General features: G+C 48.2%; 1 protein-coding gene across 1 annotated transcript in view; it reads left to right on the top strand.

Annotated features, from left to right (window-relative positions):
- MRPS5 (mitochondrial ribosomal protein S5) overlaps positions 1–9,202 on the top strand; it is a 59,625-nt gene extending 50,423 nt beyond the window's left edge. The window contains exons 9-11 of the mRNA XM_055714244.1: positions 855–917; positions 7,046–7,182; positions 8,610–9,202. Of these exons, the coding sequence (XP_055570219.1) occupies positions 855–917; positions 7,046–7,182; positions 8,610–8,834 (425 nt within the window). The 3' untranslated portion in view covers positions 8,835–9,202. The remainder of the gene's footprint in view (positions 1–854; positions 918–7,045; positions 7,183–8,609) is intronic.
- The last annotated feature ends 5,455 nt before the right edge of the window (positions 9,203–14,657 follow it).

Here is a 14,657-nt window from a genome sequence, read left to right as displayed (position 1 = left end):
GTAATGCCATACAAGTCCTCTCTGATGCCAGATGTAGTACCAGTACACCAAATACTCAGTTATCTTTCAGAAAGTTTTGAAAGATAGTACCTTACAGAATATATGAATATTTAACCAAGTCATTGTGTAGATAAATACTCAGTATCTAATAAAACTTCAGCTTACAAGTACAAAACTGCAGTTATCCTCGTGACTCTATTCCTTAAGAATTGTTATTTCACACTAACAGACTGGGGATTTGATTGAAACCCGGTGGTGTTTCTACCGTGCTTCCCATTCTACTTTATGCATAGAGGTCTTCTCTGAACCATCTTGAGTGCAGTGCTCGAGTCCACTATGCAGAGACTAAGCCGCTGAATCAGATGCGTCTAACAGCCACCACCAGAGGGTGTGAGTTTAGGGTTCCTTTTGAAGCAGAGAGAAGCAGAAATACTGGAATGGTAAATATTCTGATTGGAAAATCCAAGAATGCTGAAGCCTATGGGGAAATCGTAGGTTAAAAGCTAAATTATTAGAAAAGTCTGAGTATGAGGGAGAAGGTTGAATTTTATCCCGTGAGCTCACTTTAAAGCTAAATTGAAGCTCACTGGAGGCATGCAGACGCTTGGTATTTTTCAAGTGAAGCTTGGTTTTGTGTACAATAGTAAGGTAGTATTCACAGATGTGTAAACATTCCTAAACCGTTCCAGAAATTTGGGTAGATTAACCCTTCTCTTTAAGAACTCAGAGGAGAGTAAAACCAAGTTCCCATTGTCAGTTCTGAAAAAGAGAGGTACTCCTTAAATGTGCTGAGCTAAAGCTTTTCTAGAAGGAAGAATTTAGCTGTAACACCCTTTTTTTTTCCTCCCTTCCAGTTTACCACGACATTACAGTGAGATTTAAAAGCACATCCATCCGCATGAAGAAGCAAAACAAAGGTAATTGAAGCTGCTTGGAAATTTTGAAGTTTTATTTATTACTGACTGGTATCTTTTTGATGAAGTTAAATCCATGCAATATCTCTTTACTTCAGAGATGGATCATTTGATGCTAGTCTACCATGTTTTAAAATGTTGAAGATGATCAGTTGTTTTTCATTAGAATACCTAGTGCGAATGACATGGCTTTGTTATTGTAAGTTGGGGGTTGTCCCTCTTACAGTGGTGGGAGCTCTATTTGTGGTTTCCTTTCATGCTTCCTGAGTGTAGTTCCTTCAGCTCTAAGTTACCTAGATGTGGAAAAGTCAAATCATAGATGTTGGAGGCAGAGGCCTTTAGAAGAACCCTGCAGGTTTTTCTTCCAACCATACACCCCCTGCATCTTTGGAGAACTGATAGGCTCATTCTATTATTTTTTAAGTGATTTTTAGTTGATGTTTTCAAGACAAGGTTCAGAGGTAGTTTAGTATGCAGTAGTGGAAGTGCTTCACATGGGAATTGGAGCGCAAGCTGCATCTGTGTGCCTGTCCCCAAGTCCATACTGGGATAGCATGGGGAGATGTCCTCCCTCAACTGCCTCAGACTACCTGTGGTCGTGAGCTGGAGCCAGGATGGCATCTAGCCTACTGCTTCCTCAAGACCATTACTGCTTTGTTTTCCCTAAAATCAAGAGCTCCCAGTGTGCAGACTAGAGGGGTTATCTACCCTGGCTTGTTGTCCTGCACCATACCAGCACAAAGACCAGCTGATTGTTACGCAGTAGCAGTGTTTTCATTTCTCCGTCTCTGCAAGCTGCTCTTCACTTTGATCCCAGGCGAATGCTTCTTTAGACTTCTGGTTAGATGTGAGCAGCAGTGAGTCTGTGCCTGGTAGCTCTCGGCTCACGGGTCTGTTCTTCAATAAGGCTGCTGTTCAGTGATGTTCCATCTACAGCTGCTGCCTCCAGCCGCTTCAGCCCAGGACCCTCCTGCCCAGCCAGGAACCCGGGGCCTCCAGATGTGGCTGTCACGTTCCCTTTCGCAGGTTCAGCCGGTAGCAAAGGTTGCATCCCAGAGGCACACGGACACATGCGGGCGCGCAGGACGCTGGCACGGCTGGCCACAGGCAAGGCACTGCCTTCAGCAGCGCCTACGTACAGGACTCAGTTAAACACAGCCAGCCGGCTCCCCTCCTCCCTCCGGCTGGCAGAGGCAGAAGGTTGCTAGTGCAGCACGCACAGCTCTCCCCAGGTTCGCAGGCACACACACCTCTGTGATCCCTCAGGTACCAGCAGAGCCCCGCGGTGTGCCTAGCCCCCTGCCCAGATCCTTGCCCTCTGACCTGCGCGCCAGGTCCCCTGCTCGCCGGCGGGTTCAGCCTGATGCTCGCTGCCTGCCTGGCCTGCACTGACGCTGGTTGCTCACGCGCTCCACATTCATCATCCCACTGGTTGTATGGGCATGGACCCCCTGCCCCTGAGACCCCGGCCCAGACCTACTCACTGGCTAGTCCAGCTTAAAGTTTGCTAGTGAACACCCCTGCACCCCTCACACACCCCAGGCCGGGGGAAGATACGATGCTCGGCCAGCAGGCAGGCCATGCCTGGGGGTCCTGCCTCAGCCCCTGGGGGGTTGTATAGCACTGCTGGTTCTCACAGCCCCCCTGTCCAGCTCTCCCCTGGGTTATAGTCTCAGCTGTTGCAAAGTCCAGGCTGATCTTCCTGGAATTTTGTAGATTAATTTGTGTGTGTGTGTGTGTGTGTGTGTGAGAGAGAGAGAGAGAGAGAGACTGCATTATGTCTTGTGGCCTGGAAACAAGTGTAACATTACATGCCTATGCAAAAAATGAGGGTTTGGGGAAGGTACAGATAAAGCTGTTGCTCTCTTTTACCTTAGTCCCCGACAAGCTTTTGTGTTGTACTCTAAGGGAAGGACTCGTAGCAGCAGCGAGAGCTGGCTGTCATTTTAGAACAACTAAATGACTTGTGTGTGTACTGCTGGAGTTTTCACATTAGACCACGGCATATGTAGACTGTCTTCACTTAAAGTATGAAAGATTCCTTCTGTTTGCTGCTGGCATTACAGCTGTTATGTATGCCGAAGCCTCTCACTTTGCGTAATTCCAGCTGGCAGTTCATTTTGAGTTCCTGTACATAGGACTGGGGCAGCTATCCCAGCAAATGATCACAACAAAGCCTCGTGTTTCAGTAGGAAAGGTGAAGTCACTGTTACACTTAAATATTCCTTTCTTGAATTTGTTCTTAATCCCTGCAAAGTGGAGAACCCCCCCAGCGTAGTCAGGATGACATATTAGACAAGTGAAAATCCAACTTAAGACAGTAACGTAATGTGAACATGTGAATATAAACTTAAAGTAGTCCCTTAGTTTGGATTTGAAGTGGATGTGCTATTTACAAATTCTTGTTAGTGGCTACCCAGAAAATCTAATGTAGATTGCTCATTACAGGTATAGCTATAGTATGTATAGGAATATAATACTTCAAAATACTTCTCTTGGTTACCTTTGTATCTTTTCCAGTGTGAGAAAATTTGTTACATTTAAATGACCCTGTTTTCTTATATAGGCCTCCCGTAATTAAACTGCAGTAAGGCAGCACGCCTGCCACAGACAAGTTAAAAATGTCTGAGCCCAACTTTTTCACCACAGCTGGAGTTTGCTGTTGGGATCCCTTCCTTTTGTGTTCAGAATAAATTTTATTCCGTGACTGATGGACTAGTTTGCTGGCTTCTGACTTTCATGTATTAACAATCTGCAGAAACCTGATTGAGATAAAATGGGAGAAAAGCAACAATAAAAACACCAAAATTTAAATGCTTTAAGTCACTGAAAATTACTTCATGTAATTCACATGTAATTGTGTCTAAAACTTGATTTTGTCTTGTAGCATAGAAAACTGTTTTATCAAATGGCAGAGCAAATGACTGTGGATGATTATAGTTTATTTTCCAATTATAGGTTAAAAGAAAAAGAGACATATTGGCACAATAAAACATGCAGCACTGGAATAGATTTCTGCTCCCCCCTCCCTGGGTCATTTACTCAGCAGCGAGACTGTCCCACGGAGTGAACTAATCAGTAACCCGGCTTTTCAGCTTTTGAGTAAGATACATTAGAACAATAACCAACTTATTTTTAAAGACTAATAGAGCTAGGCCATGTGAAACAGATCTCTCAGGGGAATGAGAAAACAAAATTAGACTCCTTAAAAAATAACTCCTTCATTAAAATCTGGCAAGTCTAAGAAACCACTTGCAATTAATGCTAATATACTACAGTTACACATTGGAGCTACTATAACGCTATGATGGAGATGGATGCAGATGACATGCAAATCTCTATTGTATTTGTGGATTTTGAAATATGTTTTTCGGTCCTCACCACTCACCTACAAATTTCAAGTTGTTAGTCAGAAGCTTTTGTAATTTGGCCTGTGGTTTCCACAGGTGCACACAAGCTTTTTTGATGATCTTATTGCTTTGAACAATAAGTTGAAAGGGAATCAGTGTCGCAACACTCATTTGTTCTTTAACCTTTATGAAATATTTTTTTTCTAGAAATAGAGTATTCAGCTGTCTTTCCAAAGCAGTTTAGCTCCAAGGCGTCTGTTACCTTCTTATTTCCACTCCCCATCTTTCACGTTGTGCTGCTAATGTAATAACAAGGTGTAATTCATGCCAGTTTCTGGCCCAGGAGCAGGGAAGCGCTCTCGCTGAACCATACCTTGGTAACGTGCTGTCTTACTCTCTTGATAGTGCACAGTATTCTGCTAGCTTTTGTAAGCTGAAGGGGTAAAGCATAACTTTTTTGTGGCTGGTGACTGTTAGATTTTGCATAGACTCTGGAACTGGTGAATTGCTGTTGCTGCGCCAGGAGGCACGTAGCAGGTTCACATTTTGGAGATCCAGCTGCCAGGTGTGAATTAGGTTGAAGTGGGTGCAATGATACCTTCTTGACTTTGCTGGCAGCTTCAGTCCCGCTTCTGCTGCTCAAAGATTTGCTTACCAAAAGCCAAATAAAATAAAAACGTGGTAGGTTTTATTTGTCTACCCAAAGGCCCGTGAGCAGCAAGAGACACAGTGCCAGTGGGTGCTCACCCGCTTTCCCAGCAGCTCAGTGCACACCAGACTTTTCTGGTGGAGCGTTATTGCCTATGGACTTACTTGGACTTCCCTTTTCCTTCCCTCCCTAATTTCTCTGCCTCTCTGTCTGAGAGAGGTCTTGAGCACAATCTCACGCTTTGGGAAGGTGCTGTAGGTCTCTCATCCAGCAGCAGTCTGCCTGGGAAGGAGAGGCACTCGCATTGCTTCTCCACAGGGTCCTTCTGGAGGGAAGCCCAAAGGACAGCAGTGCTTGAGCAGACCAGTGGTCTTGAGCAGTAACTTCACAACAGGAGGCCAGTTTAAATACCTGACACCACTATGTGAACCAGGACTTTAAAGTCAGATTTACTGTCATTACGAGTTTCTGAAGCTCTCATTTGGCAGTTGGTCATCTGAAATGGCAAAGGAGGCGGGCTTGAAGCTATGTACGTGTTGCTTTTTAGAAGAGAGAGTCTCAGTTGGGATCCAGTTACATTTAGATCCTCTCCTCTTGCAATGGGTTTTTTTAATACTCTTAGTAGTAGTGGTTTTATATTTGGGAAGTATTAGAGTGTTATTTTTCTGCTGAGTGGAAGAAAGCTACCAAACCCTTTGGTGGGTGTTCCCAGGGTAGCGGGGTATGTTTGTGGAAGGTTCTTCTAAAAGCTGCCAATGGTACTTCTAAGCCAGGGGGCCTCAAACGTTTTAACCAGGGGGGCGGCGCGTGGATGCAGTGGCAGGGACTCATCTGCGGCTGCTTGGTTTCCCCCCCCAACCCCCAGCGGGGGGGGCGGGGGGGCAGGGGGGGGTTTGTAAATACCGGGGGCCGGATTGAGGACCCTGGGGGGCCGTATCTGGCCCACGGGCCGTAGTTTGAGGACCCCTGTTCTAAGGAATACCACCCAAACCTGTGTATTAAACAATTCTTTGGGGTGCATTTTTTATGGTTTTATGTTTGGAGTTTATAGATGGTGACATTTTCATTTGGTTTTGCAATATACTAAGTAAGGTGTATTTAGTTAGGTGCAGTTGGCATGCTGGAGGGAAGGGATGCCGTCCCGAGGGACTGCGACAGGCTTGAGAGGTGGGACCGTGCAAACCTCATCAAGTCCACCAAGGCCAAGTGCCAGGTCCTGCACGTGGGTCGGGGCAATCGCAAGCACAAACACAGGCTGGGCAGAGAACGGATTGGGAGCAGCCCTGAGCAGGAGGAACTTGGGGGTGTCGGTGGACGAGAAGCTCAACAGGACCCAGCAATGTGCACTGGCAGCCCAGAAAGCCAAGCGAGCCCTGGGCTGCATCCCCAGCAGCGTGGCCGGCGGGGCGAGGGAGGGGGCTCTGCCCCTCTGCCCCGCTCTGCTGAGACCCCCTGCAGCGCTGCGTCTGCTCGGGCGGCCCCAGCACGAGAAGGAGCTGGAGCTGTTGGAGCGAGTCCCGAGGAGGCCACGCGGATGATCAGAGGCTGGAGCCCCTCTGCTGTGGGGCCAGGCTGAGAGCTGGGGCTGTTCAGCCCGGAGCAGAGCAGGCTCCGGGGAGACCTCAGAGCAGCTCCCAGCGCCCGCAGGGGCTGACAGAAAGCTGGGGAGGGGCTTTGTGCAAGGGAGGTAGTGACAGGGCAAGGGGTACTGGCGTTAAACTGAAAGGGGGGAGATTCAGGTTAGATATTGGCAAGAAATTCTTCCCCGTGAGGGCGGCGAGGCGCTGGCCCAGGCTGCCCAGGGCAGCTGAGGGTGCCCCATCCCTGGCAGTGGCCAAGGCCAGGCTGGACGGGGCTGGGAGCAGCCTGGGCTGGGGGAGGTGACCCTGCTCGTGGCAGGGGGCTGGAACTGGGGGGTCTTTGGGGTCCCTTCCAACCCAGACATTCTGTGATTCTGTGACTGCAAAGACTGTGAAGAATGGTCTTCCCAGAATGGTTTTGCCATTTTTAAGATATAATGTGTTCTAATGTGCTAGGTAACAAAAATAAGAGGTCTTAGTTCTTTATTCTTCCTTAGCTAAATTGTATGCTTACAAATAATCACTTAAGGCTTTTTCCTGCCCCACCCCCAGGTTATGGTCTTCGTTGCCACCGAGCTATCATCACCATCTGCAAACTCATCGGCATTAAAGACATGTATGCCAAGGTTTCTGGATCCAAAAACTTGATTAACGTTGTCAGAGCTCTCTTTAAAGGCTTGACTCAGCAGGTAGGTTTCATTCTCAGTGGTTCTATACGTTAGGTCAGGGGACAGAACAAGACTGATATTTTAATAGTTTGTGGTTAGTTTACATTCCAGGCTTAAAATGAAGTAATTTTCCAAAGAGCAAACAAAATCAGCATGTGGATAATTCCTCAGCAGTTGTATGAGGTTGCCCAGTCAAAACCAGCTGTATGTAACTGCCCGTTCCACAGGCAAGTGCCTCTGGGGGACATCTGAATTTCTGGGCTTTCATTTGTAGTATTTTTGGTGACATTAGAGGATGTTGTGGCCCAGCTCTGGTTGCTGCTGCTTATTTTTCTGCATTCTAAGTTTTCGTTGCCTAAGGACTGAGCATCACAGCTGCTTCTACCACTGGCATAATTAAGATCTCTGAAGTAAGTCCGGGAGGTGGTGTCATTTCCTTTAACTCAAAGTGCTCACAATGGAGAGGTCTCTCACTGGGCCAGCTGCCTGTAGCTAATGGAAAGATCCAACGTGCAGCGTTTCCTCCGACTTCCTTTGAACACCAGCCTTAGGACGAGTCAGTCCTTTGGAAATTCCTGGTTATCTCATTTGGTCATAGAGTCTTGGTAGCTGCCAGGATTTAGCTGCTTACATTCCCAATATAGCCCTGCAAAGCTATAGTTGTCAATTCTGTCACCCTGTCCTGGCCAGCTTTTTCAGTTAGGCTCAGGAGGGGAGGGTGTTATGATCCTCTTTGCTTATGAGATAGTTCCAGATGCTTACCAGTATGTGAGGTTAATCAGACTTGAGGAAGTCTGGCATTTATTTCCAATGTACTGTCTCTGAGAAGTCTTCCACAAGAACGAACAGAGGAAGGGCCTGCTTTATAGATCGTTGCTTTGAGATGTGCACTTGTTACATCTTCTTGACTGCCCTGAATGGGAAAAATTTCCTGTTCCCATTAACATTAATTCTGTAAAATCTGAATATTAACAAAACAGCTTGTGTGCGAGGAAGAGGTATAGTTGAAAATAAGGTTAAATCCATATCATTATGTTAGCTAATATTACTTGTCAGGGCAGTGATAAGTACTTTAGTCAAAGCAAAGTTTATATCCATATAAAGACATACAAATGTTACTGTACATTACTAACATGCCAGCATGCATCCTTATTAGCAGGATGTGCCTTTTCTGGCCAGATCCTTTCCAGAAGCCAGTTCCTCAGGTGACATTGTAATGCTACTGTGTCTGCAGTCTGGCTGTCTGAATTCCTGCTACTTGTGCAATTAGCGCATTTGAAACCCATGAGGATGAGCCTGACCCATCTTTTAATTGACACACTGTTTAAACTACTTACTAGTAAATTGCTTTTTTTTTTTCCCTACCCCATGTACCATGTAGTTTGACCTGAAGTAAACCAACGTTGTGCATCATTGCTTTGATTGTGTTTTCTCTTTCCTGCTCGCAGGAGACCCACCAACAGTTAGCAAACCAGAAGAGCCTCTGTGTAGTGGAGTTCCGGGAGGAGCAGGGCCCTCTGCCCATCGTCGTGGCACTGCCCGAGGGGACTGTTCGCGAGGATCCCGAGCCTGAAGATGAGGTTCCAGACATAAAGCTGGAATGGAGTGAGGTGAAAGAAGCTCAGGGAATGAAGAAATCTCCCTGGGCAAATGTCAGACGGACCATGTGGTAAAAGCTCCAGTCCCTCCGTCTCTTCTGGTCAGAGATGCACCTGGGAAAGCCCAGCCCAAACAGACAAGTTGTCTAGGCTTACATTGCAGAGGAGGGTGCCAGTAGCGCTGTCATGCCATTTGTGTTGCTGCTCCCACTGCTGCCATTCAGTAACAGTTTGCTTTCCCACAATTTGTCTGACCGCTGTTGGACTAGGGACGTTCAGGTGGAAACAGCCAGTGAACAGAACTTGGTCTTCACGCATGCATTTACTTGATTCCTGAAGCTGATGTTTAACCAACTAGATCCCCTGTTTCTTTCACAAGCTCTGGGAAACTACCAAAAAGATAAGATTGTGAAAGCAATAAAGGATCCTCAGAATGAGTTCAACGTGCATTTGTTGGGGTCTTTTTTGCAAAATGCCAGTGCCTGGAAGATCTTGAAGCACTCTCCATTTCAGTTCCTAGGCTCCCTTATTATGGTGGGGGAAATGTGAAATCAGAAGGTAGTTGTGTGTCTTCTGGTGGGGGGGAGACAGGGGTGGGAAGGAGGTGATGGTGGGCAACAGCTGGAGTTGTGCAAACAGTATTTATGCAACTGGGAGAGTTCCCCAAATGAAGCAGAGCCCAAATAGGTGAGGACAGCCACCCCGCAGTCTCCTGTGGAATATTGCAGTATTTTGACTAGCTCTGGAAGTCCAGTACAAAACCTGCAATCCTGCCTTTCTTACCGTCCCCTCCTCTGCACGGGTGCTGGGGTAAGACCTAACAATTTTCTGCCAGTTTAGTACTGAGCACAGTAAAGTCTCAGACCCTACCCAGAACTCAGAAAGTGCTTCGGCTGCCAGGGGGTTAAAGGAGAAAGAGCAAGTCCATGATACACACCAGCCTCTGACCGGAGATGGAGTAAACCCCTTCATGTATTGGATCTCCAACTGAGGTATGTGCTAGATACTAATCAGCTCACTGACTGGAGGGGATCCAGCACCCAAGTCCCACCAGAAAATAAACAGACTCTGTATCCACATGCTAGGGCACAATGCCGTACCTGGCAGCTCCATGGTTTTGTATTGGGCATGGCAAAAGAAACAGTGGAACCAAACCCAAACAATGTTTTATTAGCAAGTATTAGAGCAATCCAGGCTATAAAACAAGGCAGGAGTTAACTTGCGTGCCTCCCAGTCTGGGAGTGCTTGTCATGACATTTCTCTGTATGCCAAAAGATGCTTGTAGCACTGTCTTGTTAGCACAGCAGAAAATGCCTTAGAAATACTTCAAGACCAGCCTAGGAATTTACATTTGAAGTTCTGATGTTAAAGCTGTTTAGGAGTGATATTCTACATTGATTTCCATGCAGGTTTCTAAAGACAGTGGTTGCATACATACAAACAGGCATGGTGAATTTAATTGAGTTTTATCTCACTCGGGTAATGAAAATTCTAATTCAAAGGCCATGCCTGCTGAGCAGTTGGCTGAAGGCTTTATTCCTGTGTGCCAGCTCAATCTGAACCCACCTTCAGTAGGATTGCAAAGTGTTCAATATGCAAACTTTCTTGTAAGCAGCATTATCAAACTACTGGTAGGGGATGTGTGCTCACATTTAGTTTGCATCTTGCTGTCAAGCGAAATCAAGAATGAGTAAACCCTGGGCTAAAGGAATTAAATCTTGCTGTATTTAGATGACCTTCAGTTTGCCTCTGTCCTTGCAGAAACAGTGAGATGAAGCGAGTTGCCTCTGCCACTGACCCAAACCAGCCTCAGCTTGGGTACTAGAGAGAGCCTGAAGTGACTGACTGGATCAGCAGTTGTCATTTGTGTCCCTGTGTTGCAGCGAGCTGGTGGCTCCTGCCAGCATTTCCTCTGTTCTGAGTCAGGAATGAGGTGTGTGTCAGTACCAGTGATCGCAGCCACACTTGTAGGCGTCCCGCTGCTGCCTTGTCCTCTGTTCCTGCATTTCCTCACCCAACACATCTGGAGAAGCCCCTCCCCCCATATTCTGGCCTACACATGGTGACAGTGCCACAGGAGATCATACAAGGCCACCGCTGCACAAAAACTGGGGATGTGGGTGACTCCAAGGTCTCCAGCAATGCCCATCTGCGTAGTGGGATGAGATGGAAGGATTGGGCAGGTCTTTGGGTGACCCTGGGAGGGGCTGAGGAAAGACAAGCTTTACGGCTGGGTCCTTAGGTAGCAGCACCCAGCGCAGAGCAAGCTGTGAAGTTCAGCTCTGCCCTGGTGACCTGGGCCGAAGCGCTGCTCCTTGTGCAACCCCAGCCAAGATCTTGCACCATATTTTCCCAGCTCACGACGTGCATAGACCGTCCCTTGGCAGGAGGGTCCCAGCCTGTCTTTTGTGCATAGAGGTCTGCAAACAGCTCTGCCCCTCGAACCCAGCCCTTCTTGGTGACTCAGTAACTTCAGTTCTCACTGCTAGTGCAGGGTGAGACGCATTGATCTCGGTGGATCTTTTCTCCATGAGCCAAAGCACCGGGGAGCGTCTGAACAATTTATAGCTGGTGCCTCCGAGAGTCTCCACACAAGCCCTGCAGGCCACCTTGTGCGCTAGTAGAAATGAGGGACTGCAAGGTAAAGAAGTGGTGGGGTGAATGGCATTTGCCTTTTCAGGACTTAAAGACTAAGTAACGTAGTAACCACAAATCTCCCTCTTCCCAAGGTCCGCACACTAGCTGCGCCTGCATCGGCTCCCGTGAGGGTCTTCAGGGCTCCTCTGCCTGCCCTTGCGTGCCGCTGGAGGCGAGCCCTAGCTCGTCTCAGACCCACAGGACAACTCATGTTCGAGCACTTGAACATGAACCAGGAATAAGGCATTTCCATCCCTCAAAGCAGATGGGGTTCAATGCCTGATTCTGTCAGCATAAGGGAGACGAAGGGGCTGGAGGGGGCCGTGGTCTTGGTGCAAGGGTCAGGGGTGGGGAAGGGACCGTAGCTGGGCCAGGGGAGGGGGTGGCAGTTGGAGGTGACCATCAGTCAGACTCTGCCACAGACCCACATGGAGCTTTGGTCCCTCCTTAGAAGTCATCTTTTGTGGGTTTCCTATTCATGCAAGATTGTTCATATTACTATAAATGCTTGTAGAGATGTTTTACCCAGCATACGGTTTACTCATCTCTCCTAGATAAAGCCGACTGTAAAATGAGAAACATCAGAAACTCCTGCATTTTCCATGGAGCCAGCCAGAATTTTCTGTAAGTTTCTGTGCTTTCAGACAAAGCAAATTCTTCTTCTGCCATTCAGGAGAAGACTGAACTGCTTTAGTGCTTTTAACTCATTGCATCACTGGAGGCAAGGTATCCAGTATACAAATATTTGGGGAACTGCCAGCGTTGTCGTTAAGAAACTATTCATTTAAGCAAGACCAACCAAGATTACAATCTGGGCATAGTTAATGAATTATATGTCTCTAATCTTGTTTTTGTCATAGGAGCTGAGGTTTTGCCTGCCTTCAAGCGGGTAGTTTGTTTTAAATAAAGTCTAATTGCCTGCTCTCCAGAGTAGATGCCTGCAGACCTCCCTGTTTTGCTGAGGAAGCTGGAAGAGAAGACCAGAGATGGAAGAAGCTCCTGTTTCACTACCAGCTGAAATCCATGGTGGCTGCGGGGGATGCAAAAGGTCCACTGTTTTTAACAGTCTGAACAAGACTTGTAAGTGCTCTGAAAAAAGGGCTGATTTCTGGCTTTTTAAATGGGCTGCTCCATCTAGCGACATCTGCAAGGGAATCCCAGGGATGGGGAGGGTGAATGAGGTGGCATGATGAGATGGCATGCTGCTGAAGATGAGGTGCCAGTCTGGGGGGATCTGGAAATGTCTGAGCAAACGCAGAGCCTAGGATGGAGCAGCCCCGTGTACTGGGCCAGGCTGGGATGGAGCAGCCCCGTTACTGGGCCAGGCTGGGAGCAGCTCTCCAGGCCAGGACTGCAGGTGCCTTGTGGTCAACAAACTAAGTGCCAACCAAGCGCAAGCAGCACTCGGCAGAATGGCCGTCTCACGTTCCGTCTCACGTTCTATCTCATGTTCCGGACACTCTTGCTAATTCGCAATTAACCCCAGACAGGCACGGGGACAAGCCTGCAGTGTTTGTTATGCCCAGCATTTCCAGTGGGGTGACAGCAATCCTCAGGCCGATGCTGTGCTCCGGGCTCTCTGTGCGGACGAGACCTGGTGTGCATATGGCAGATGGTTTGTAGGTCCTGGGCAGCATCTTTCCCTCCAGAAGCATCGGGATGTGCCATTTTCCCGGCAGCTGCCTTGGGCTGCCCAGCTCCCCGGCCACGCGGGTCCTTATGGCTGTATTGAGATGAAGGGCTGGGCATGGTGGGCAATGGAGACCTCAGGCTGCTTTCTTCATGTTCTATTTTCTTCTCTTCTTTCACCATGCAGGGAACATGCATATTGCTACAACTCACCTGGCACCTGACAAGCACAATTCAGCAGCCTGGTGTGATGCAGCCAGACCTCACCGTGTTACTGGCCCTGTGCCAAGCCGGACACTCATTCACCTGCAAGCTGTTCAGCTGCACAGGATTGAAGCTGGAGTCACGCTGCAGGGGGGTCCAGAATTGCAGCAGGACTTTGTATCAGTTCATTTGGATGCTCTCGACCCTGTGGTGGTCCTTCTCTCCGCTTAGCCCTCCCCGGGCAAAGACCTGGCCCAGGTTAGACCAGGGCCACATCCTTGTCTCAGCTCGGTCCGCAGTCGCGCTGGGCTGAGGAGCACTCCGGCGCAGCAGCACCCACCTGTTTTTTTCCAGTGCTGGTTTACAGCAGGTTGGACTAATGCTGGGGGCGGGGGGGGGGGGGGGGGAGAGGTACCTCAGCAAACCAGGTGGGGCCGGAAGGAAAGGGACAAGCAGGTGAACTAGTGCAGATTGTGTAAACTGGTGTGTGGCAGGGCAGGGAGAAGCAAAGGGCAAAGCAAGGCAGAAAGAAATGGGGAGGAGAGATGGGAGCCCTGCCAAGGCACAGGCTGCAAATGCGATGGCTGGGAGGCGTGGGACATGGATGTGAGGGGACAGGCAGCACTGCCTGGCGTGTGGGTGCTGGTCACACCTGGGCGCAGAAAGTGGGCAGAAACATCGCATCCCAGGGTCCAGGATCTGACCACAAATGTCTGCCTTTGTAAATGAACCTAAACAGAAAGCCTCTTCTTGTGTTCATGCTGAACTCAGGCACATTGACAGAAGCAGAGGAAATTTGGGCACCAACCCCCACACACCCACCCCATGACAATATGATACTGAAACCAAAGTCAACAGGTGCGTGTTGAATATGAGAGCCAAGTGCTGTTGTCCAGAGTGTCTGTGAGTTCCTTCCCAACTCTGAAAAGGGTTTCTGGTTTCTTTTTCTACCTCTGTTGCAATCAGCTTGCTGTTCTCACACAAACAAGCAAAACAGGTCAGGCTGGCTTTCGGCAAGGAAGAACAAGAAAAAAAAAGTCTAATGTTTTTCTCAGATTGAAATTAAAAACCTTCAACCCAAAACCATGTTCACAGCCTAAAAGTCCCCCCTGGATGTGAAGCAACGGAGCTGCCTCCAATTCAGCTTTAATTTCCCTTCCATTCTCCAGCCCTTGTTGTTATCCAGGAACATGAGATGCAGAATGGAAGCATTTTCTGCCCCACGGGCTGGAAGAGCTAACTTGGTACCACTGTTTATTAGGCACCACTAACATGAAAACACCCCTTCTGGGGTCTAACCCCCATTTAAATCAACTCACTGTCGTGGTTTAACCCCAACTGGCGAGTCAGCACCAGGCAGCCACTTGCTTGCTCCCCGCCATGGGATGGGGGAGAGAATCAGAAGAGTAAAAGTGAGAAAACTCGTGG

The sequence above is a fragment of the Falco cherrug genome, chromosome 6, assembly GCF_023634085.1.
Source record: "Falco cherrug isolate bFalChe1 chromosome 6, bFalChe1.pri, whole genome shotgun sequence".
NCBI lineage: Eukaryota > Metazoa > Chordata > Aves > Falconiformes > Falconidae > Falco > Falco cherrug.
Note: the sequence above shows the minus strand (reverse complement) of the source record. Positions and strands in the feature narration are given on the sequence as shown.